General features: G+C 42.0%; 1 protein-coding gene across 4 annotated transcripts in view; it reads right to left on the bottom strand.

Annotated features, from left to right (window-relative positions):
• Positions 1-18,195, bottom strand: part of secisbp2l (SECIS binding protein 2-like) — a 63,427-nt gene extending 45,232 nt beyond the window's left edge. For 2 of the 4 annotated variants that reach the window (XM_078530279.1, XM_078530282.1), the window contains exon 1: positions 18,002-18,148. Coding sequence is in view for 2 of the 4 variants with exons in the window: in XM_078530283.1 (XP_078386409.1) it covers positions 18,002-18,025 (24 nt within the window). In the remaining 2 variants the exon portion in view is untranslated. Of the gene's footprint in view, positions 1-18,001 lie in introns of all 4 variants that reach the window. The other 2 variants (XM_078530283.1, XM_078530278.1) reach the window with 2 other exon arrangements.
• Between the last annotated feature and the right edge of the window lie 5,184 nt (positions 18,196-23,379).

Here is a 23,379-nt window from a genome sequence, read left to right as displayed (position 1 = left end):
ATTACCATATAAAACTTGCAAAATATCAAAAGGCAACTCCTACTTTGAAGACTGGAAGAGTAGAAAAAGGGAGAAACTGCTAAAATCTCCTATCCAACAACCTATTCAACTTTAAAAAACGTTGCATAACACTGTTTAAGGTTAGCAATAGAACCTCTCAATCTTTTAGCAGGATTTAAAACCAATGAGAACTCTACTGGTGTTCTAATCCAGAAAGCCAGTTGGTGAAGGATAGATCTGGAGCCAATCTTTACACACTTAAGTATTTATTTACAGAATTACACATAACAAGCATATATACCCCACAACCACAGTTATAAGTGTGTCCCTTTACAGGGACTTCAAGTGCATCACAGCGAATGCCCACCACCTGCATACAATTATACACAAAATACAATTAACAAATTGGTATCTGCATAACTGGCAGAATGCATCCATAGGAAATTTTTATTTTTAAATTCAATTAAAGAGCATCACAGCCAACTAACTGAGATTCATGCTGACTGGCAAGTGCACTACAAACTGAGCCATTTTAAAAATATGTTTGCATATTACAGCACCCATTGTCTGTTTTATTATCTCTTGGATCCAATTGCTTGAGGAATGCGTCACTAACATTCAGCATCTTTTAATTTAAAATTAAACTCGCAAGTTTACCTTGCTTAAACAAGTGAAGGCAGCAGGCCAGCAACTTGTCCACATGTTTTTGTCAAGCCTTTCAGGAGCTGTACATTAGCATGCAAAGATTTCACGCTGACAGAAATTAAAACGCAATATGAAAATATTTAATTCTACCATGTTTATGATACAGAATGATCTACTGCAATCCAATGACTGCACATTCAGCCCACTAGCGAGTAGGGCCTACAAAACTCTACTATCATGTGTTACTTTGCTACTTCTCACCCCTCAGCATGGCATAAATTCCATGTTTAATGGATTATCACTTGCCTCCCACACCCTGAAACTTCAAAAAATTTCAGACATTTGAATTCCTTGGAATTCAATGCAATCTTTATCAGTGTGTACATTTGTGATGCTGAACCAGGAGTGGTGGAGGGCATTTAAAATAAATTCATCTGTAGCATAAGTTTAAAATAAATTGTCCAGTTTTAAAATTAGAGAAATAGGTAACTACACAGAATGCTCTTGATTAAATATGTCTGTTCTCAGTCAAAAATAATATACAAAACAGGAAGTTCTAATGTTAAAAAAATTATTGCATCCTTATCTATGTTGAAGATATTTCAGCAGGAGTCATGCTGTTTATTACCTGTACATGCTCACCTTTAAACAAGATTCTAAAGCATTAATTTTACAGCACCCATTTTGATTCCAAAACAACAAACTTAAAAGGCACCATTGTACTGGAAGATTTTAAAAGACTGAAGTCATTGGCAGATGCACAGGCCAACAAAAATACATAAAACAAAAAGAACACAATTGGTGAAAACAGGCCTGTTCATTCCATGAAAATTCCTTTAAGTAATGTTTGTTAATAGACACATTGTTAAAGAAAGGCGTGCTTGTGCCAGACAGAAATAGTCATTGTAGGACCTATGGGGATGGCGGGGCAAATCAGATACAGGGGCAGAAAAGTGCAATGATAGCCTAAGAACCATCAAGAAACAGTGTGTTTGGTTCTCAGTAATTGTGAAACAAAGCAGGAAATAATGCCGCACTAGCAGAGGGAGGGTGACACAATGTTGAACCCTGCTTACTTAACATAATGTGAAGGAATTTATTCAAAGATGTAGGTAGTTAAACTGGTCTAGTGCCAAGGTACAACCACTCTGTTCATTACAAAAACTCATGACAAACAACATAAATCACAGCAAAGCATGTAGTGGCAAACCCCATGAATATGAAGTGTAGATGTGCAGTTTCTGCTTCAATAAAACATCCATCCAATAAGAATCTAGCACATTTCAAAACTATCTCACTATTATTTTAGGTCACACATAAAAGATATGGCTAGTGTTTGAACGGCAAAACTTTCTTTTCTTTAAAAAAAAGCTCTGCTGTAACAAATTTTACTTTTCAGCTTTAAAGAGGAAAATGAGTCATGCAAGACCCAAAAGGAAGAGTTGGCCAGCTGACCAACTGAGCAAGTTCCTTAATATTAGTAAAGATATTAGAACTATGAAACTTTCTAGCTTCCGAGCCTGCTCAAATAACTCAGCTGTAACGCATGAACAAACTAAATAAATGTTCCAAATAAGTTACGAAGATGCATGTCTCACTTCTGCACAAGACAGAAAAATAGTTAACTTTATAGATGTGCTGACAAAATGCCTCGAGTGCGGTCCTGAACTCCTTCAATCTGCTGTCATAATCCACCTACCCTTCCTAAACTTTATGTTCTTCTTCCTCCTCCTGTTTGGGTGTCCATTATCATCTTATGCCCTGTAAAGTGGTCAGTCATTTTCCTATATGACAGGATCATTGCAGAAATGAAAATTGTTGTATTATTTACATTTGTAACTTAAATGTACTGAGCAAAAATAGTGTATCGTACAGATGTGATTATACACAATTGTTTGTACACAATTTTAAAGCAGCAGAGCCAAGGGAAATTATTTATCACCAAGCATACAACTAGTTTGAAACCCTGTAGATTTCACTCTACGATGAAGGTTGTGTTAACCTTGAAACTGGCAAGGGAACAGCAATTTCTAATATTTATGCATCAATACTCTGCCAGTGGTATATAATTCTCTCATAAATAAATCAGATTGAGTGTCACAGTACAACTCTAACTTTACTAGAGAAAATAAATCATCTTTGTACAAGACCCACATTAGTAACTTGAAATTGAGACCTGCAAAATATACACAACAGAAATGAGAGATATATTAGGGCGATGTAGTGGTACCACAGTAACATGTAAAATCTCAATTAAGAACATAGATTTGATTTTCCAGTGCTCGACCTGCACTGCACTTGGAAAGGAAGAAGCCATAGCATCTTTCTGCAGTCAGGAAAGATTGGGAAAATGTGGACAGGGATATTATGACCAGTGGCCTACAAAAAAGAGGGCACTGTTAAAGGATGGATAGATCGCTAAGATCACATTCTCTCTTTGTAGCAAGGGTGTGGGACCTCACAATACACAGGGAGCTTTTTAAGGATGTATGCTATTCATTAGATGATCTATCCCCTCAAAGTTCACTGATATGGTCAATAATATAATTACAAAATATTTGCAAATGTTACATATGTGGATGATAAATAATCTTTTAAATACAGCTCCACATATTCTGGAGGATCCCTTACTGACATAAGCAAGTCTGTCTTGCAGTTTCATGTACTTGCCTTGCCACCACCTATGTACAGGTTTCAAACATTAAATTCTTGCACCATTGATTTCCATATAAATGCTACCCAGGCTAACTATTAAAGGTGGCTGCCTCAATGGCTAAAATGGTAAATATACTACCCTGCGTGAAACAGAAGACCAGGAAACTCTCATTTCACACCTGCTCTGTACTGAATTAGCTTAATGGAAACAGCTAACAGTATGACAATTAGCCTCAGCATCCTGTTGCTATTGGAGGTTGTTTTTTTTTAAAAAAGGCTTTCAGAATTAGTTTTTCATCAGAAAATAAAAAGAACAAACTAGCATTTTTGTAACACTTTTCATGATTTCAGAACATATCAAAAAATGGTTAACAACTATTTCAGAACATTCAAAAAGTATGGTTAAAGTTGCAAAGTAGGGATAGCTGATTTGTACACAATAAGGTCCAAGAAACAGCAATCAGAAATAACCAGATGTTGCTGAAGGGTCACCTCCTTTCCTAGATTTTCCTCGGTAAAGAGTGAAGAAAGAAATCAAAGCAAGGAGAATATGCAGGCAAGTTTTTTTTAAAATCATAGATTGAACAGCTAACCTTTCTTCAGCGATTATAGTGCCAGGGTCATAAAGCAACCACATGTGAGAAATGGGTTGAAGACTTCCCAAACTTTCCAGCTACATCTGCACTTACAATGCGCTGTACATGCACATACACATGCATTTACAAACCTGCTTTTGCCAACTGAAAAAGAGTTGTTTAAAATTACAATGCATATAAAATCTCTACGCCTTAAGGTCAAAATGATAATAAATGCACTGAGGGCATCACGCTCAATGGACTATAATAGTGTTACGGAGCAGTCCCCACACAGAAAGATACACTTTTAAAATAACACACATGCACAGTTGCTTGAAGAAAGATAATGCCAAGTACTGTAAAGTGCTCTTAAATACAATAGTTCACTTGGATCCCCACAAATGATAGGCTGCTAAATCCATGCTGTTTGTTCAATTTCCCACAAAAGGAAGTATTTTATATGGCTACCAAGTGGCACAACAGACATTGCCAGAAGTGTAACAAGGGCCAGCCTGGTTATTGCTGGAGCACAAAAGGATTTTCCAAAATTGAATTGAGGGTATAAACAAGCAGCCACAAATTTAACGTAGTCTTATCAGGCATGCCCCAGCAGCCATAACTGAGCAAGTTAATGGTAGCTGCAAATAAGATAAAGCATTTTGGGCAGCAACAACATTTTGAAGGTTCTACCTGTCCCTGGTGTTGCGAAGGATGGGTCTGGCTACGCTGTCGCGGAACGCACCAAGCAGTTGGGCCGTGCCGTACCACCTGTCCCTCGTGGAAAAATTTATGCAGAGAAACACCTTTGACCACAAATCCATCAAGCAGTGGTCGGCACGTAACGTCTTAGAGGCCCTGCAGGAAAAGGAGATGGTGGATCTTGTTGGGTGGTTCCCCGAGCAGACTGTCAAAGTCATTTGGCAGAATGCCTCATTGCCAGAATTTTCCAACAAGCACCAAGATGTAGCTTGGCTGGTAGTGAGAAAGGCCCTCCCCATCAGATCCTTTCTACACGCCAGGAGTCTCACCCTCTCTGCACAGAGCCTTCGAGGTGGCTGTGGTGGGGACAAGACCGTTGTTCACCTCCTTGAGGATTGTGCCTTTGCAAAGGAGGTCTGGAGAGAGATGCAGTGGTTTCTGTCGAGGTTCATCCTGAGCAGCGCAGTGACACAGGACTCTGTGCTCTACGGGCCGGTCCCAGGGACACACACCGAGACAAACATCAACTGCAGCTGGAGGATCATCAACTCAGTGAAAGATGCTCTTTGCTCTGCCCGAAATTTGTTGGTCTTCCAGTGCAAAGAGTTGTCCCCATTGCCAGTTGCAGACTGGCAAATTCCAAGGTCCAGGACTACGTGCTGAGGGAAGCATTAAAGCTTGGGGCAGCCGCCGCAAAGGCCCAATGGGGAAAGGTCGCTGTCTAAGACCTTTCTGCCATAGTGCACTGAGGGGCTAAGAAAGGTATAGACCCCTTGGGCTGAACAGCTCACAATGAATGTACGCATTGAATACTAATTGTATTATAATTGCACTGAAGCACCTCAGAGTGCAACATGATGTATGTTGACAACTCCAATACCTCTGCACTGTCTGACTGTCTGTAATGACCATATTGAAATGATTGTAATATTCATTGATTGTACTGAAGCACTCGTGATCCATGTGTAATAGTTGAATCTGATTGCACCTTCTGTGATGGCAATTTAGAAATGTTTTGTAATGTTCTTCCAGATATTTTATGAATAAAGTATTTTTTTTGAAAAAAAACATCTTGAAGGCAACACCACAGGGGAAGAAACAATGTGTGCACATTCAAATATCGTGATGCATTTTCCCCAAGCAAAACTAAAAAAAAAATTGCAAACAAGTTCACCATTGGTAGGAAAAGAGCCATGTACCATTTTCTCAATTTGAATCAAGAATGCGAGTCCTTTAAAATGTTATCCAATGCATTAACTAGTAACGTGACAAATTGGGAATCTAGATGTGGCTAACTGCATTTCTGATCAGTAAAATTAAAAAAAAGACACGTAAAAAAAGACACATTGCATATGTAATCTCAATAGCTCTATTTTAATTCAGTAGGCATGCGTACTTTAAGCTTTTTTGTGTTTGTTAGTAAAAAAAAAGTGCAAGATAAAAAGCAGTGCGCTCATTGTTTGAGTGCTTCATTTCCTTGGCCACTGAATGATGTGTATATTTACTTAACATGTAAAATGAAATGCATTTACAGGTATTGTGCGAGTGCCTGAAAAGAGTATTTCACTAAAATTAATGCATGTGACTAAGTCATGTCCGACAAGTTAGCAATTTCAATGAGACAACACTGATTTGAAAAAAAATTAACTTTTCAATTTACAGAAACATATCAGATCTACATTTCAGTACTGACTGCAAAGAGTTTTTCTTAAAAATTTTAAGAGCTTTGGACAAAAGAGAGCTGTTTGTAGCTACAACGGGACACTGACAGCAGAAGGTGTGATTTGGGAGACAGAAGCTTAGTTATCTGTGCTCAAATGATTCACATTTTCTCCCCCTGCGGATGAGCAATTGTACAACATGGTCATGTTTGTCTGGGATGGGGGCTATCCCTGCTTTATTCAAGCATACTTCTTGCTGGGTCAAAGGAATTGCAATAAATACCATCACTGAGAAGGCCTGCAGGGTATCAGTCATTCCCCAAGAAAAGCATAAATTGGACTGCAAATTTAATCAGGATTTTTTTTGGTTAAATGAGAAGTTTAAATGCCTTGCTCAACAATGGATTTTGCTGAAGAAAAGCATTTTGGAATCAACCAGGTACAGTATTACCTAACCAGCTTCCATGACCAATATAGAGAAATTAAACCAATCTGGCTCAAGCCCATCTTTTCATGATTATGTGTTAAGTCACAATCGGAATCTTATTTTCTAGGCTGCAAACATGAACATTTTGTGATACAATTTGTGATCTCTGCTTCCAAGAGACTCAGTTACGTATTTTCAAGCGGCGGATGAAGCCTTGCTTCTGAAACATTATAGTAGCCACCTCCCAACGCCATGCCACTCAAAGTCAGCATTATGCCACTAAGCCAATCTGCAATAATATCTGAATGTTAAAGATCAACATTCAAGATTAAAGATAGCAGTTTACACAAGTGCAAGGATCACATAACACTTGTTTATGGCAAAGAGAAGAATTGTCTGGAGATTTTATTTGTTACAATATAAAATCGGTCCAAATCAAAATCTACTCTGGTGAGAAATGTTAATGCATTTATTTTGGTCATGGTTGGGGTGGAATGGGGGTGGTGGAGGATGGTGGGGAAAAAGAAAGAGGGTATCATCGTTTAAACATTGTGCCGGAATATATGACAACTATTTCTACATTAAACACATACATCTAGAGTTTCAATCCAACAAAAGATGTGAGGAATAAAAACAGAAAATGCTGGAAAAACTCAGCAGGTCTGACAGCATCTGTGGGAGAGAAACAGGATTAATGTTTCGAGTCTGTATGACCCTTCTTCAGAGCTCTGAGATTTCCAGCATCTGCAGTATTTTGCTTTTATCAAAGAATGTGAGGAACCCAAATCTAAACTGAGCTATACTGCCATTCCAGCTTTTCTGTACCGAGTTTATTAGAGTCCTTTGTCGATATAAACAACTTGATTAGATCACCCCACAGCCTTCTAAATACATGGGAACACAGCCAAGTTTACACAACCTGTCCTTATAATTTAACCCTTCAAGCCTGATTCTATTGATATTGTGTTGTATCCTCTTCGAGGTCAGTAGAACTTTCTTTTGGTTCGGTGCCCAGAATTGAACACAGTACTCCAGATGGGGTTGTACCAAGGCTTTGTACAACTGACACACCACATCTGCCCCTTTGTATTTCAGACCTCAAAGAGGTAAAGACCAACATTCCATTAGCCTTTTTGATTACCTTTTGCAACTCGCTTTTACTGCATATAGACATCTAAGTCCCTTTGCTCTTCCAAAGTTCCTGGTCTTATGCAAATAAAATATTCCAATTTGTCTATCAGAGTTAAGGAGATGACCTCGCACTTCCCCATGATGATGCCCCATATGCTATTGTTTTGCATACTCACTTAAGGTTGTGCACCTTTGTAACTTCCTGCTCCCATCTACACACCTCACCTCCTAAATTAGCGTCATCTTCAAACTTTGATATACAACTCTCTATTCCTTCAAAGTCATTAACATGTTAAGGTGAAAAGATGAGTCCCTAGTACAGATCTGAGGAAGACCACTTGTCATATCCCAGAGAATATTCCTATTATCCCTACTCTGCTACCTCCCAATTAATTACCAGCCCACATCACAAGGTTACCTCCAATTTTAAGTGTACTTATTTTTTTCTAATCTCTTATGTGGAACCTTTATAAATGTCTTCAGCAGTTCATAATAACCACTGGAAATCCATATAGACACTCCCTTGACTACCAGATTGGATGCCTCTTCAAAGAAAATTCAACTAGATCAGTTGGACACAATCTATCCTTCTCAAATCCATGCTAGTTCTTTGATCAGCTGAAACTTACCCAAGTGCTCACTATTTATGACAGATTCCAGTAACCTCTCCACAGTGGCCATTAAACTATCTGTAGTTACCTGGTTTCTCCTTCCCTCCCTGCTTAAATAATGGAGTAACATTTGCAATTTTTCAATCCAAAGGCTCAATTCTTGAATCCAGAGAGCTTTGGAAGACAATGACCGATGCATCTGCAATTTCCTTGCCCTATCTTCCAGAGTTAAATTCCAAAACACAAGAAGGATATAAAGCAGCAGAATGTTGCAGAAAAACGGTAGGGGCCCCAGAGCAACTTGCTGTGAGGGAGCGCATTAGGAACATGAGTCGATGATTCAGCACCCCAAGCCTGATCCACCATTTAATGGGACCATAGTTGATCTGCATCCTAACATCATTCACCCATCTTGCCCCCATATCCCTCAATGCCCTTGGCAAGCAAAAATTGATCAAACTAAGACTTAAAATTATTCATTGAGCTAGCAGCTACTGGTTTTTGTGGGGGCGTGTTCCAAACTTTCACCTTTTGCATGAAGAAATATTTCTGAACTTCTCTCCTCAGTGGCCTACCTTTGATTTTAAGGTTATGTCCCCTTGCCCTAGGCTCCTCCACCAGGAGAAAAGGTTTGACTTATCTACCATTGCATCCCTAAACCTCAGTCAGATCACCCCTAACAGTGCTTTGAGATATCTCATGGTTGTGAAAAGCACTCTATAATCTAAAAAGCACTCCTAATTTTCTATATTCCAGGGAATTCAAGCCTAGTTCATGTAATCTATCCTCATAACATAACTCTTGAAGCACTGATAACATTCTGGTCAATCTGCACTACACTCTTTCCACCGTCAATATATCCTTTTTAAGATACAGTGCCCAGAACTGCACACAGTACTGCAGGTGTGGTCCAACATGGCTTTGTACAGCTATAGTAAAAATTCCTCCCCTTTAAATTGCAACCCTCGAGTTATAAATGTTAACATTCCATTAGCTTTTTGATTATTTGTTTATACCTGACTATGACATTTTGGTAATCTAGATACATGAACCCCTATATCTCTTTGGACCATGCACTGCTCCTAGCTTTTCAACATTCAAAAAAATACTCAGATCTATCTTTTTTGATCCAAAATGGATGGCTTTACACTTAACCTGTGCCTTTAACATAACAAAATGTTCCAAGGTGCTTCGCAGAAGTATTATAGAACAAAAAAAAGAGTCAAATAACAAGGTATTAGGTAACAAGAGCTTCATCATAGAGTTTAGTTTTAAGGAGTGCCTTTAAAGGAGGAAATCCATCTGGAACAGTTTTCCCCATTCAATTATCTATCAACATCTTTGTGCAATTTTATTCTCCCATCGGCACTACTTAATATGCCATTTATCTTTGGGTCATCAGCAAACTTTGGGCATATGGCTCCATAGTGTGCGTTTAAGCCTTTAATAAAATAGTCAATAGGTGAGGCCACGGTATAAGTCCTTGTGCAACACCAGTAGCCATCTCCTACCAATTTGAGTACATATATTTAGATTACACCTTTAATGTAATAAAACATCCCAAGGTATTTCCTTGAAGCATTATAAAACAAAATATGACACTCAACCACATAAAGAGAAATTAGATGACCAGAAGTTTGGTCACAGAGATAGGTTTTAAAGAATTTCTTAAAGGAGAAAAGTGGGGAAGAATATTTCCAAGCTTAGGGCTAGGCAACTGAAGGCATGGTCACCAATGATGCAGCGATTAAAATTGGGGGTGAAGAGGCTAGAATTAAAGGGGCACAGATATCTTAGAGGGTTGTGGGGTTGGAAGAGATTACAGAGATAGGAATGGACGAAACTATGGCAGGCTTTGAAAACAAGGATGAGAATTTTAAAATCAAGGCGTTGCTTGACCAGAAGCCAAAGTAGGTCAGCAAGCACAGGGGTAATAGGGGAACAGGACTTAGTGCGATATTTAAGACATGGGCAGCAGAGCTTTGGATGACTACAAGTTTACACATCTGGAATAAAAAGCTAGCATCAGTAGTGGTGATTGCGAAGATACCGGATTTCCGCAAAAACTGATCATTTTTACTAATGTTATAACTATGTGACTCTAGACCCACAGCAATGTGGTTGTCTCTTAATTGCCCTCCAAAATGGCCTAGCAAGTCACTCAGCTGTATCAAAACCACTACAAAAACTACAATTGGAATAAAACAGGGCAGACTACCAGGCATCAGCCCTGGAGCCAGATTCATACATGACAAAAGCACACACTGCCCAGTCAACCTGAAAAGTCAGGCATGCTTTGTCCCAGTGGTAGGGCAGTCCCACCAATGGTGTCAGCAGAGTAGTATAGCCTGGGGAGGCAGGTGTGGGTGGGGGAGGTGAAGAAAGAAGAATGGCCCTGAGAGTCCTCAATATGGACCCTGTACTCGTTGAAGTCTCATGACATCAGGTAAAAATATGGTCAAGGAAACATTCTGCTTGGATTATCACCTAATTCCTTCCCTCAGCTGATGAATCAGTACTCTTCCATTTTGAACATCACTTGGAAGAAGCACTGAGGGTAGCAAGGGCACAGAATGGGTGGTAGGTTTGAACGCCCATCACCAAGAATGGCTTAGTAGAACGACAACTGTTTGGAGTTGCCGAGTACTAAAGGACATAGTCGCTAGACTGGGCCTGTGGCAATTTGCGAAAGGACCAACAAGAGGGAGATCAACTTGACCTTGTCTTCAGCAAGCTGACACAGATGCATATGTCCATGGCAATGTTGGTAGGGACGACCACTTGTGGAGATGAAGTCCTGTCTTCAAACTGATGGACACCTCCAGAGTGCTGTGCGCCTCTAAAACATCAACACAATGTAGCTTCATGACCCGGCCGGCGTATTCTTCACTCTACCAGAATCAAGCCAGGTGGCCAATGAGAAGTGTAGCAGAGTATGCCAGAAGCAGCACCAAGGATACTTTATAAAGGAGTCTCCAACCTAGTAAATCTACAGTATAAACATCTTTCGGATGAGATGTTAAACTGAGGCCCTGTCTGCCTGCTTGGGTGATGTAAAATATCTCATAGTACTATATCAAAGAAGAGCAAGTGAGATATCCCCAGTATCCTGGCCAATATTTGTCCCTCGATCAACGTAACAAAAAACATAATCCGCCATTATCACATTGCTAAGTGGAAATTGGCTGCCGTGTTTCCTACATTATAACAGTTTTTACACTTCAGAAAGTACTTCATTTGATGTAAAGCACTTTGAGACATTCTATAGTTGTGAAAAGTGCTATTTAAATGCAAGTTGTTTTTTTCTTTTGTAAACAGTGGAAATAGCAGTCTATAGACAGTTAAGCAATCACAACCAATGGGTCACATCAAAGTTCTGCAGTCCTGCCAAGTCCAGAAGTGATAGTGGTGCTGAACTAAACAACTAACAAGCAGAGGAAATTCCATGAACATCCCAATCCTCAAATGATGAAGGAGTCTGTGATAATAAGAGCTCACATTACTCAAGTACCTCGATATCCTGGGCTGTCATTGGAATCAGCTTTCTGCTAAGCATAGATGCATCATGTAAGAGAGCCAAAGGCAAGAATATCATCTCAGATAAAATGGGTAATGGAATGTATGAATTCATTCAGCTACGTCTGTGATGGTCTGAAATCCATTAGCTTGGTCACTTGTGTATGTGGGGCACGGAGATGGTTTATACGATCAATATAACCATGGTAAAGTGACAGGACGAACACAAGACCAATATAACTATACCAACAAGATGATTAGAAGGGATTGAGGACAGCCAAGTGCATTCTACTACTCCATGCTGTTATTTTGATGTCACTTGTATGAATCTTTGTTTTACTAATGTTTGTTGGTGGTATGCATGGAATATAGAGATCAAAAGTAGAATTACTATATGATGACAGTGGGACTCTCTATGCCTCACTCATGCTGGAATTGTAATGTATGATGTCTCAATAAAGGCCTGATCCTGCTTTGTTACAACTGCATGTGTGTGTACTCTGATGTTTAATTAACAAGACATATTAAAAGAAAAGGGTCGAACCAACCTAACACTTGAGCACAAAAGGCAAGGGTGAAGCATATCTTCAGCCAGAAGTGCTGAGTGGATGATTGATCTTGGCTTCCTCCCGAGGGCTCCACCATCAGAAGCCAATCTCCACCCAATTCACTCCTTGTGATATTAAGAAACACTGGATACAAAAATGGCAATGAGCCCCGATAACATCTTGGCTTTAGTGCTGAAGGCTTCTGCCCCAGAAACTAGCCTTTCATCCAGCCAAACATTTTTCAGCACAGCTACAACACTGTCATCTACCAGACAAGAATAGAAAACTGTCCTGGTATGTCCTCTCCATAAAAAGCAGGGAGAAATTGATTTCGGCCAATTACCATACCATAATCATCAGCAAAGAGACGGAAGACGTCAAACTGTGCTAGCAAGTGCACTTACTCAGAAGCTTACTCAATAGCTTGCTCACAGGTGCACAGTTTGGATTCCTCCAGAACCACTCTGCCTTGGTACAAACATAGACAAAAAAGTTGAACTCCAGGAGGTGAGGTGAGAGTGACTGCTCATCATCAAAGCAGCATTTGACAGTGTGTGATCCTGAGGAGCCCTAGTAGAATTGAAGTCAATATGAATCCGCAAACATTCTACTGGCTACAATCATACTTCCATACAAAAGGAAGATAGTTGTGATTGTTGGAGGCCAGTCACCTCAGCCCCAGAACATTGCTGCAGGAATTCCTCAGGGGTGAGTCCCAAGTCCAGCCATCATTAGCTGCTTCAGGAACCTTTCCTCCATTATAAGTTCAGAAGTGGGGATGTTTGCTGAATATTGTATGGTGCTCAGTTTCACTCGACGCCTCAGATATTGAAGTAGTTTGTACCCCCGTGCAACAAGACCTGAACAACATTCAGGCTTAGATTCGTAAGTTGCAAGAAACAGTCATGCCATGCGGTGTCAGGCAATTGTTAGAACCATATCTTCAAGAGCTGTATTTTTCTTTTAAAATATGGAAGGACATTGCATTATCTGGACACTTGGAAACTGACCTGGATTTTAAAAAAGGGTCTTAAGCTCACCTTGGAATGTGAACAAGCATGCCTTTTCCAAGAAAATCACCTGACCAGCATGGCACTTAAGTGGGGGAGAGCTTATTGAACTGCAATTGATGGAAAAAAACTGGTTTAAAGGCAAAGACATTTGCTGGAAATCACATGACAGAGGAGCTTTAAGTTTTGAACTGAATTTTTTGAACTCAGTTGGGAATTAACTGAGAAAGTGAAGCTGCCCAGCTTGCCCGCTCCTTGCCTTGTCTGAAATAGAGTGGTTATCAGTATCCAGGAAGAAGTTCTCATCTCAGTGGAACTTCTTTCTTTGGAAACCTGAGAGGCTGAGACAGAAGGATTGATCGGCTTTATTTTCCTCCATGCCAAAGCTCCGTTGATGAGAACCTCCAGCTAACTAGGAGCGACCTGTCTTCACACGAGGGAGCTCCAGATCAACAGTGTCGAAACCCTGCGAACTTTATCTTTTAAAGTCTTTTGTTCAACTGTCCATCTCTGCAGAGACCCTATTTATTTGTCCTTTGTTAGTGCGCGTGTGTGCGCTGGGGAATTTAAGAGGGATAGATAGTTACACTTCCAGATTACAAATCATGTGTTAACCAGTTCTTGCAACTTGTTTTTAAAAATATTGCTTTGTAATAAATCATTATTTCTATGAGGAGTTGGCATGAAAGAGGAGTTGAGGCCTGGGGCAGATCTGCCATGATCTTATTGAATGACGGGGCAGGTTTGAGGGGCCGAATTGCCTACTCCGGCGCCTATTTCTTATGTTCTTATTCTGAGTTTATTGAAGGAAGGCTGGTTAAAGTCTCTTACATTCTGGGTGTAACAATAGCGAAGGTAAATCACTGGCCATTTGTGAGTGAATTAAACTTTTAAACTAATGGTGTGACCTATGAAGCAGTGGGGCTAGATAAACCTCACACTCCTCCCACCCCAGTCATAACACAATGACTATCCACAACAAGCAAAAGTCTAACCCCCCATCTCCCTTGATTTTCACTATCATGAAATCTCAAACCATCAACATCCTGGCAGGGGTGGGGTGAGCGCTGAAATCGCCATTAACCAGAAACTTAACTGGACCAGGCGCATAAATACTGTGGCTACAAGAGCAGGTTAGAGGTTGGGTATTCTGCAGCGAGCAACTCACTTCCTAACTCCCCAGAGTCTTTCCAACAACTACAAGGCACAAATTAAGAGTGTGATAGAATACTCCCCACTTGTCTGGATGCGGTTCCAACTACACTGAAGCAGCTCAACCAATTCAGAACAAAGCAACCCACTTGACTGGCACCCCATCTACCAGCTTAAAAATTCAATCCCTCCACCATCTGGACACAGTGGCAGCAACGTGTACCATCTACAAGATGCATTGCAGCAACTCACTAAGCCTCCTTCAGCAGCACATTCCAAACCTGTGATCTCCATCTCCCAGAAGGACAAAGACAGCAAACGCATGAGAACAATACCACCTGCAGGTTCCTCTCCTAGCCATTCTGACGTGGAACCATAATCGCTGATCCTTCACCGTCAGTGGGTCAAAAAACTGAAACTGCCTCCCTATCAGCACTATGTGTGTAGCTACACCACACGGACTGCAGTGATTCAAGAAGCTCATGGTCAGCCATCTTCTCAAGGACAATTAGGGATGCATAATTAGGCAGAAATGCTCACATTCCATGAACAAATAAAAAAAAGAGAAATGATCTATGAAACAAGTGAGATACAGCTAGCCGTGGTTTACAGGATGCATGGAAGGTGATGCATGCTTTTGAGATATAGAATCAACATACTAGTGAGGGATGACGAAGGGGTTAAGGATGGATCCTAGTGATCTCCAAAGAATAAAAATGCAAGGTAAGGAGAAGATATTGCTCGAGATGCTCTGGCTGCATGGGGATCAGAAATGGAATCATGCAAGGTCAATGCCAACTATGGAGAAGAGGTTGTGTAGTAGCATGGCATGACCAACTGTATCAAATACCATGGACAGATTGTGCCTCCCTGCGAATGCACACACTGAGCAGAACAAAGGATATCTTTCATGATTTTGACCAAGGCAGTGTTGGTGTCAGGAGCAGACTCCGTCATTGATGCAACCAAGTAAATGCCTCACATCATTTAAGGGATCAAACCAAAAGTGCAACCACTGAACAAAATACCTTGTCTATAGCCCCAACATCCAATTGCACCCTGATGAGATCATTCTATGACACTCTCTAAAAAGGTCAATACCGTCTCAGCCTCTGTTGCAACATTTGTACTTGCAACTTGAAAATTAATCCAGAAACTGTAGGTCAACACCCATAACATAATATCCAGCATTTTGTCAAAGGTTTTTTGAATTACTATATTTAGTATTACAACTTCCTTCACTTTCTATAATCATGTTCCATTCTCCGTTTAATCCTCCTTGCTTCTTTATTAAGTATATTTACAATAGATCATTTCAATTTTGTTTGTGAAAGTTCTGCTATTTGGTACCAACATAAAATGGTAAATTAAACTAGTTTGGAATATTTGACAAAGACTGTAGAATATTCTACTTACTATTTTATAATTAATATAAGCTAGTGCCTTTAATGTAATGAAACATCTCAAGACACTTCACAGGAGAGGAGGAGGGCGGGAGGAGGAGGGCGGGAGGAGGAGGGCGGGAGGAGGAGGGCGGGAGGAGGAGGGCGGGAGGAGGAGGGCGGGAGGAGGAGAGGAGGGGAGGGGGAGGAGGAGGAGGGGAGGGGAGGAGGAGGAGGGGAGGGGAGGGGAGGGGAGGGGAGGGGAGGGGAGGGGAGGGGAGGGGAGGGAAAAAGCCATGGAGGAGTTTGAAAATACAGATGAGAGCTGTAGAACCAAGACATTGCTTGACCGGTAGCCAAAGCAGGTCAGTGAGCACAAGGGCGATAGGGGAATGGGAACAGGACTTCCTGCAAGTTAAGACACAGAGAGAGTTTTAGATGACCTCAAATCGACAGAGGGTGGAATTTGGGAGACCAGCCAGCAGTGGGCTGGATTCAATTTAAAAATGCATAGTATTTTATTTGAGATGCTCTCTGGCAACCACACATAAAATTAGTTGATAAAATAATCAGAATGTAAAGAATTGATCAGAGTACTGAATGTCAGGCTATTAATATAAACTAAACATGAACTATCAAAATTCCAATCTATAAACAAGGCATATAAATATACTATCAACTCATAATAGCTGCTACACAAAATCTTAAAACCAAAAATTATACTAGAAAAATTGTGGCAACCAGTTTTTAGGTCCTGGGTGTAATTCAGATGTCCAATTACTACATTAGGACTCAAGCTGGTTTCAATCTCAACCAGCAAGACTGCCAGAAGAAATGCTGAATTTAAAGCATTTATTCTCCAAATAATCACATTATTCGGTAGGTTTAGTATGTAAATCCAATGTCTCTGCTGCATTAACTTGGATACAAGCCCAGGTGTTACTCAAGAATAACTTCAACTTTAGCTAACTCCATATTTATTTGTAAAAACAAAACATGAAAGATAAGGCAAAGAACTAAAATCCCCCAATTCTAACAGGAAACATTGTAACATTTTAAACTGGGACAGCCAACTCTTGTATTGTACTAAGATACCGAAAAAGGGTGATTGAACGCACAGAAATTCAGTGACTCAACTAGAGATTCAATTTTTAAAAAAAGGTACCTCAAGCTATCTTTAAAGTTTTCAGGCTACACAATTGAAAATTATTCTCATTTTCTGTAAACAGGCAAGAATTGCAATTCTATTCTTCACAAAGTAAGTTACAGTGTGACAAGATAGCTTCACTACATAACAAAACTTTAACCGGTCTCCACCACACCGGAATGCAAAACATTTTCCATTCTTTCCTCTCACTCTGACTCTAACTCCTGCAGCACCAGTTGTGCCACATTCCTAACAAGAGGGCTACAGATAAAACTTATGATAGGGCAGCTCGTTATTTGTAACAGGTACATAGGATCAGATAGATGCTGTAAGGCAAAAAAAAATACTATATCTCCAGCGATCTTGTTCTATTTTTGTGGCACCTGTAAACAAAAGGCAAGTGACTTTTCTGATTATCCATGAGACAAGTGTTTCTCCCTTAATTACTGCTATGCCAGCCAAGTATCTCAATTGTACTCGCCCCAATTTAAGGACTGTAACATATTGTGCAGTGATTAAAGCCCCAATAGGGTACAAATTGAGGGATATTTTTAAATGTCCCTTTAACGTTTCCAAAACGAGGAAAAGGGTGGATTTTTAAAAGTGGAAGGATCGAGGTGTCAGATTAGCGAACTCCTATTAAAGACCACCACAGACAACATTCTCAGCCAACAACATTCCCTCTGGTAATTCCGCCCGCTGAAAGCAGTTGGCACCCGGTTGCTGTATAAGCTCAGATCCGGGTGAAATTTTCCACTCAGGGCCGCTGCAAGGCCAGGCCTGGCCTCCTCCCCAGCACAAACAAACCAGCTAAACAAACACCCTGTCACTGATCGGTTTACCTTCGCCACCTCCTTCTTTTCCATCCCCGCTCCGCCGCCACAAGAGGCTGTGCCCCCTTTCCCACCCCGGTGAGTGCCAGGGGCTGTCAGATAAAGCCGCTCGCCGACGCTGCCAGTCCGACTGCGGACTTCATGTTGTTGGTCAGGGTTGGGCTGTTGTCGCCGTTGCGTAAACACGTCGCCGCTCGGCCCCGCCCCCCTTGCGCCGCTCGCCCCCCCCCCCCCCCCCCTGCGCCGCTCGCCCCCCCCCCCCTGCGCCGCCCTGCCACGGACCCCACGCTCGGCCTCGGCCCCGCCCGGCCTCAGCCCCGCCCCCCCGCTCGGCCTCGGCCCCGCCCCCCCGCTCAGCACCGGCCCCGCCCCCCCGCCCCTCCCGGCTCGGCCTCGGCCCCGCCCCCCCCCGGCTCGGCCTCGGCCCCGGCCCCTCACCCCCCCCCCTCCTCCCCTCCCCGCCTCGGCCCCGCACACCCCCCCCCCCCCCCCCCGCGCCGCTCGGCGACGGCCCCGCCCCACCCACGCGCCGCTCGGCCCCGCCCCCCCACCCCGCGCCGCTCGGCTCGGCCCGGCCCGGCACAGCCCTCCCCGCCCACCGCTAGCTCCGCCCATTCCTGGAGCGACGTCTCCACGGCCGAGCTCCACCTCATCAGCGCACGGCAAGCCGAGCCCGTCAATACGCACCAAACGCGCCTGTCTCTTCCCCACACTCGAAACAAAGACTGAGATAGGGAAAACAGGGTCCTATATCTTTTAGTATTTCTCTGCTTTTACACGGCCAAAGATTTAACGATCATAGAATAACAACGAATTTTAAAAATAAACAAGTGGCTCCTTTAGATGTTAAATATCTCACATTTCAAACCAAAATGGGTCAGAGTTGCCTCCCAAAGAGTGTGACTTAATAGACCAGATGTTATGTACATGCAAATTAGGAGCAGGAATTAGACTATTTGACTCCTCAAGCCTGCTCCGCCATTTGATAAAGTCTTGGCTGATCTGATTGTGGCCTGAACTTCATTTTCCAGTCTATCCCGTTATACCCTTTGACTTCCTATCTAACTCAAACCTTAAAAATATTCAATGCCCCCAGTCTACACTGCTCCCTGGGGAAAAGAGTTTCACAGACCAGCAACCCTTGACTGAAAACAAAATCTCCTCATCTCCATCTTAAATGGGAGACCCTTATTTTTAAACTGCGTCCCCTAATTCAAGTCTCTCCCCTGAGGGGAAACATCCTCTCAGCATCCACTCTAAAGTCCCCTCAGGATCTTAAATATTTCAATAAAATCACCTCTCATTCTTCTACACTCCCAGACAGGCCTAATCTGTTCAACCTTTCCTCATAAAATAACCCCTTCATCCCAGGAAACAGTGGAGTGAACATTTCCTGAACTACATCTAATGTAATCCAATCTAATGTAATGTAATCTAATATAACTATATCCTTTCTTAAGTAAGGAGACCAAAACTACACAATACTCCAGTTGTGGTTTCAAAAGCCCTGCACAGATGTAGCAAAACTTCTAACTTTCAACTTGCAATAAACAACATTCCATTTGCCTTCCTAATCATTTGCTGTATCTGCATATTAACTTTTGTGATCCATGTACCAGGACACTGAGATCCCTGTGTACTGCAGAGCCCTGCAATCTCTCTCCATTTAAATAATATACTGCTTTTCTATTCTTCCTGCCAAACTGGACAAGTTCATATTTTCCCACATTAAACTCCATCTGCCAAATTTTTTGCCCACTTTCACTTAAATTATCTGTATCTCTTTGCAGATTCCTTATTTCTTTTTCACAACTTACTCCCCATTTATCATTGTGACATCAGCAAATTTAGCAACCATACATTCAACCCCTTCATCCAAGTCATTGATGGGAACCAGAGCAATAGGTCAGCAGGTGAAATAAATGACTGGGAACTAGGGAAGATGGTCAGTAGGACTAAGAGGAAGAGCAGGCAGGGAGAAATTACTGAACACAGTGGGACTGGGGGTCTGAAATGCATTTGTTTCAATGTGAGAAGTATAACAGGCAAGGTAGATGAGCTTAGAGCTTGGATTAGTACTTGTATTAGGACTATGATGTTATTGCTATTACAGAGACTTGGTTGAAGAATGGACAGGATTGGCAGATAAACGTTCGAGGATTTAGATGTTTCAGGCAGGATAAAGAAGGATGTAGAAGAGGTGGGGGAGTTGCACTGCTAGTTAAGGAGAATATCACAGCTGTATGACAGGAGGACACCTCGGAGGGCTCATGCAGCGAGGCAATATGGGTAGAGCTCCAGAATAGGAAGGGTGCGGTCACAATGTTGGGGGTTTACTATAGGCCTCCCAATTGCCGGCGGGAGATTGAGGAACAGTTATGTAGGCAGATTTTGGAAAGACGTAAAAGCAATAGGGTTGTTGTGGTGGGTGATTTTAACTTTCTCTATATTGGCTGGGAATCACTTAGTGCTAGGGGTTTGGATGGTGCAGAATTTGTAAGGTGCATCCAGGAGGGCTTCTTGAGACAATATGTAGATAGTCCAACTAGGGAAGGGGCAATACTGGACCTGGTATTAGGGAATGAACCCGGCCAGGTGGTCAAAGTTTCAGTAGGGGAGCATTTCGGGAAAAGTGGCCATAACTCAGTAAGTTTCAAGGTACTGCTCGATAAGGATAACAGGAGTCCTCGGGTTAAGGTGCTTAATTGGGGGAAGGTTAATTATAACAATATTAGGCAGGAACTGAGGAATCCAGACTGGAGGCGAATGTTTGAGGGCAAATCAACAACTGACATGTGAGGGGCTTTCAAACGTCAGTTGATAAGAATTCAGGACCGGCATGTTCCTGCTAGGATGAAGGATAAGTATGGCAAGTTGCAGGAACCTTGAATAATTAAGGATATTGTGAGATTAGTCCATAAGAAAAGGGAAGCATTTGTAAGGGCTTGAAGGCTGGGAACAGATGAAACCCATGGAGAATATAAAGAAAGTAGGAAGAAACATAAGTAAGGAGTCAGGAGGGCTAAAAGGGGTCATGAAAAGTCATTGGCAACCAGGATTAAGGAAAATCCCAAGGCCTTTTATACATATGTAAAAAGCAAGAGGGTAGCAAGGGAAAGGGTAGATCCACTCAGGGACAGAAGTGGGAATCTGTGTGTGGAGCCAGAAGAAATGGGAAAGATACTAAATGAGTACTTCTCATCAGTATTCACCAAAGAGAAGGACTTAGTGGTCGATTTGTCTAGGGAAGAGTGTGTGGATAGCCTGGATCGTATTAAGATCAAAAAAGAGGAGGTGTTAGGCGTCTTGGATGCTGCCAGACCTGCTGAGTTTTTCCAGGTATTTTCGTTTTTGTTTTGAAGAATATTAAGGTGGATAAGTCCCCAGGGCCAGATGGGATCTACCCCAGAGTACTGAGGGAGGCAAGGGAGGAGATTGCTGGGGCCTTGACAGAAATCTTTGTATCCTCACTGGCTACGGGTGAGGTCCCAGAGGACTGGAGAATGGCCAATGTTGTTCCATTGTTTAAAAAGGGTAGCAGGGATAATCCAGGAAATTACAGGCCGGTGAGCCTTACGTCAGTGGTAGGGGAATTATTGGAGAAGATTCTTCGTGACAGGATTTTCTACCATTTGGAAGCAAATGGGTGTATTAGTGAGAGGCACCATGGTTTTGTGAAGGGGAGGTCATGTCTCACTAACTTGTTCGAGTTTTTCGAGGAAGTGACAAAGATGATCGACGATGGAAGGGCAGTGGATGTTATCTTCATGGATTTCAGTAAGGCCTTTGACAAGGTCCCTCATGGCAGACTGGTACAGAAGGTAAAGTCGCACGGGATCAGAGGTGAGCTGGCAAGATGGATACAGAATTGGCTTGGTCATAGAAGACAGAGGGTAGCAGTGGAAGGGTGCTTTTCTGAATGGAGTGCTGCGACTAGTGGTGTACCTCAGGAATCAATGCTGGGACCTTTGCTGTTTGTAGTATACGTAAATGATTTGGAGGAAAAAGTTACTGGGCTAATTAGTAAGTTTGCAGACAACACTAAGGTTGGAGGAGTTGCAGATAGTGAAGAGGATTGTCAAAGGATACAACGGGATATAGATCGTTTGGAGACTTGGGCGGAGAAATGGCAGATGGAGTTTAATCCGGACAAATGCAAGGTAATGCATTTTAGAAGGTCTAATACAGGTAGGAATTATACAGTAAACGGCAGAACCCTTAAGTGCATCGACAGGCAGAGGGATCTGGGTGTACAGGTCCACAGGTCACTGAAAGTGGCAACGCCAGTGGATAAGGTAGTCAGGAAGGCATATGGCATGCTTGCCTTCATCGGCAGGGGTACTGAGTATAAAAGCTGGGAAGTCATGCTGCAGCTGTATATAACCTTGGTTAGGCCACACTTGGAATATTGCGTGCAATTCTGGTCGCCACATTACCAGAAGGATATGGAGGCATTGGAGAGGGTGCAGAGGAGGTTTACCAGCATGCTGCCTGGTCTGGAGGTTATTAGCTATGAGGAGAGATTGGAGAAACTCGGATTGTTCTCACTAGAGCGACGGAGATTGAGGGGTGACTTGATAGACGTTTACAAAGTTATGAGTGGCATGGACAGAGTAGATAGTCAGAAGCTTTATCCCAGGGTGGAAGAGTCAATTACTAGGGGACATAGATTTAAGGTGAGAGGAGAAAACTTTAGAAGAGACGTGCAGGGCAAGTTTTTTACGCAGAGGGTAGTGAGTGTCTGGAATTCGCTGCCAGAGGAGGTGGTGGAAGCAGGTACGATAGTGGTGTTTAAGAGGCAGCTTGACAAATACATGAATAGGATGGGAATAGAGGGATATGGACCCCGGAAGTGCAAAATGTTTTAGTTTGACAGGCAATATGATCGGCGCAGGCTTGGAGGGCCGAAGGGCCTGTTCCTGTGCTGTACTTTTCTTTGTTCTTTGTTCTTTGTTCTTTGATAGTAAATAGCTGAGACCCCAGCATTGATCCCTATGGCACTCCATTAGTTACAGCTTACCAACACAAAAAAGACCCATTTATCCATAATCTCTGCTCCATGTTAGCTAACCAGTCCCCTATCCATGCTAATATGTCACCCCCTTACACCATGGGCTCTTATTTTGTTTAGTGACCTTTGATGTGGCACCTAGTCAAATGCACTTTGGAGATCCAAGTACACCACATCTACAGGTTCCCCATTATCTGTATTGCTTGTTATTTAAAAAAAATGAATAAATTAGTCAAACATGATTTCCTCTTCACAAAACCTTTTTGACTCTGTCTGATTACATTAAGATTTTCTAAGTGCCCTGAGTCCATTATGACCCTTCACAGCCTTCTGAAGAAGGGTCATATGGACTCAAAACATTAACTCTGCTTCCCTC

Source organism: Cetorhinus maximus, chromosome 26, assembly GCF_964194155.1.
Source record: "Cetorhinus maximus chromosome 26, sCetMax3.hap1.1, whole genome shotgun sequence".
Lineage (NCBI taxonomy): Eukaryota > Metazoa > Chordata > Chondrichthyes > Lamniformes > Cetorhinidae > Cetorhinus > Cetorhinus maximus.
Note: the sequence above shows the minus strand (reverse complement) of the source record. Positions and strands in the feature narration are given on the sequence as shown.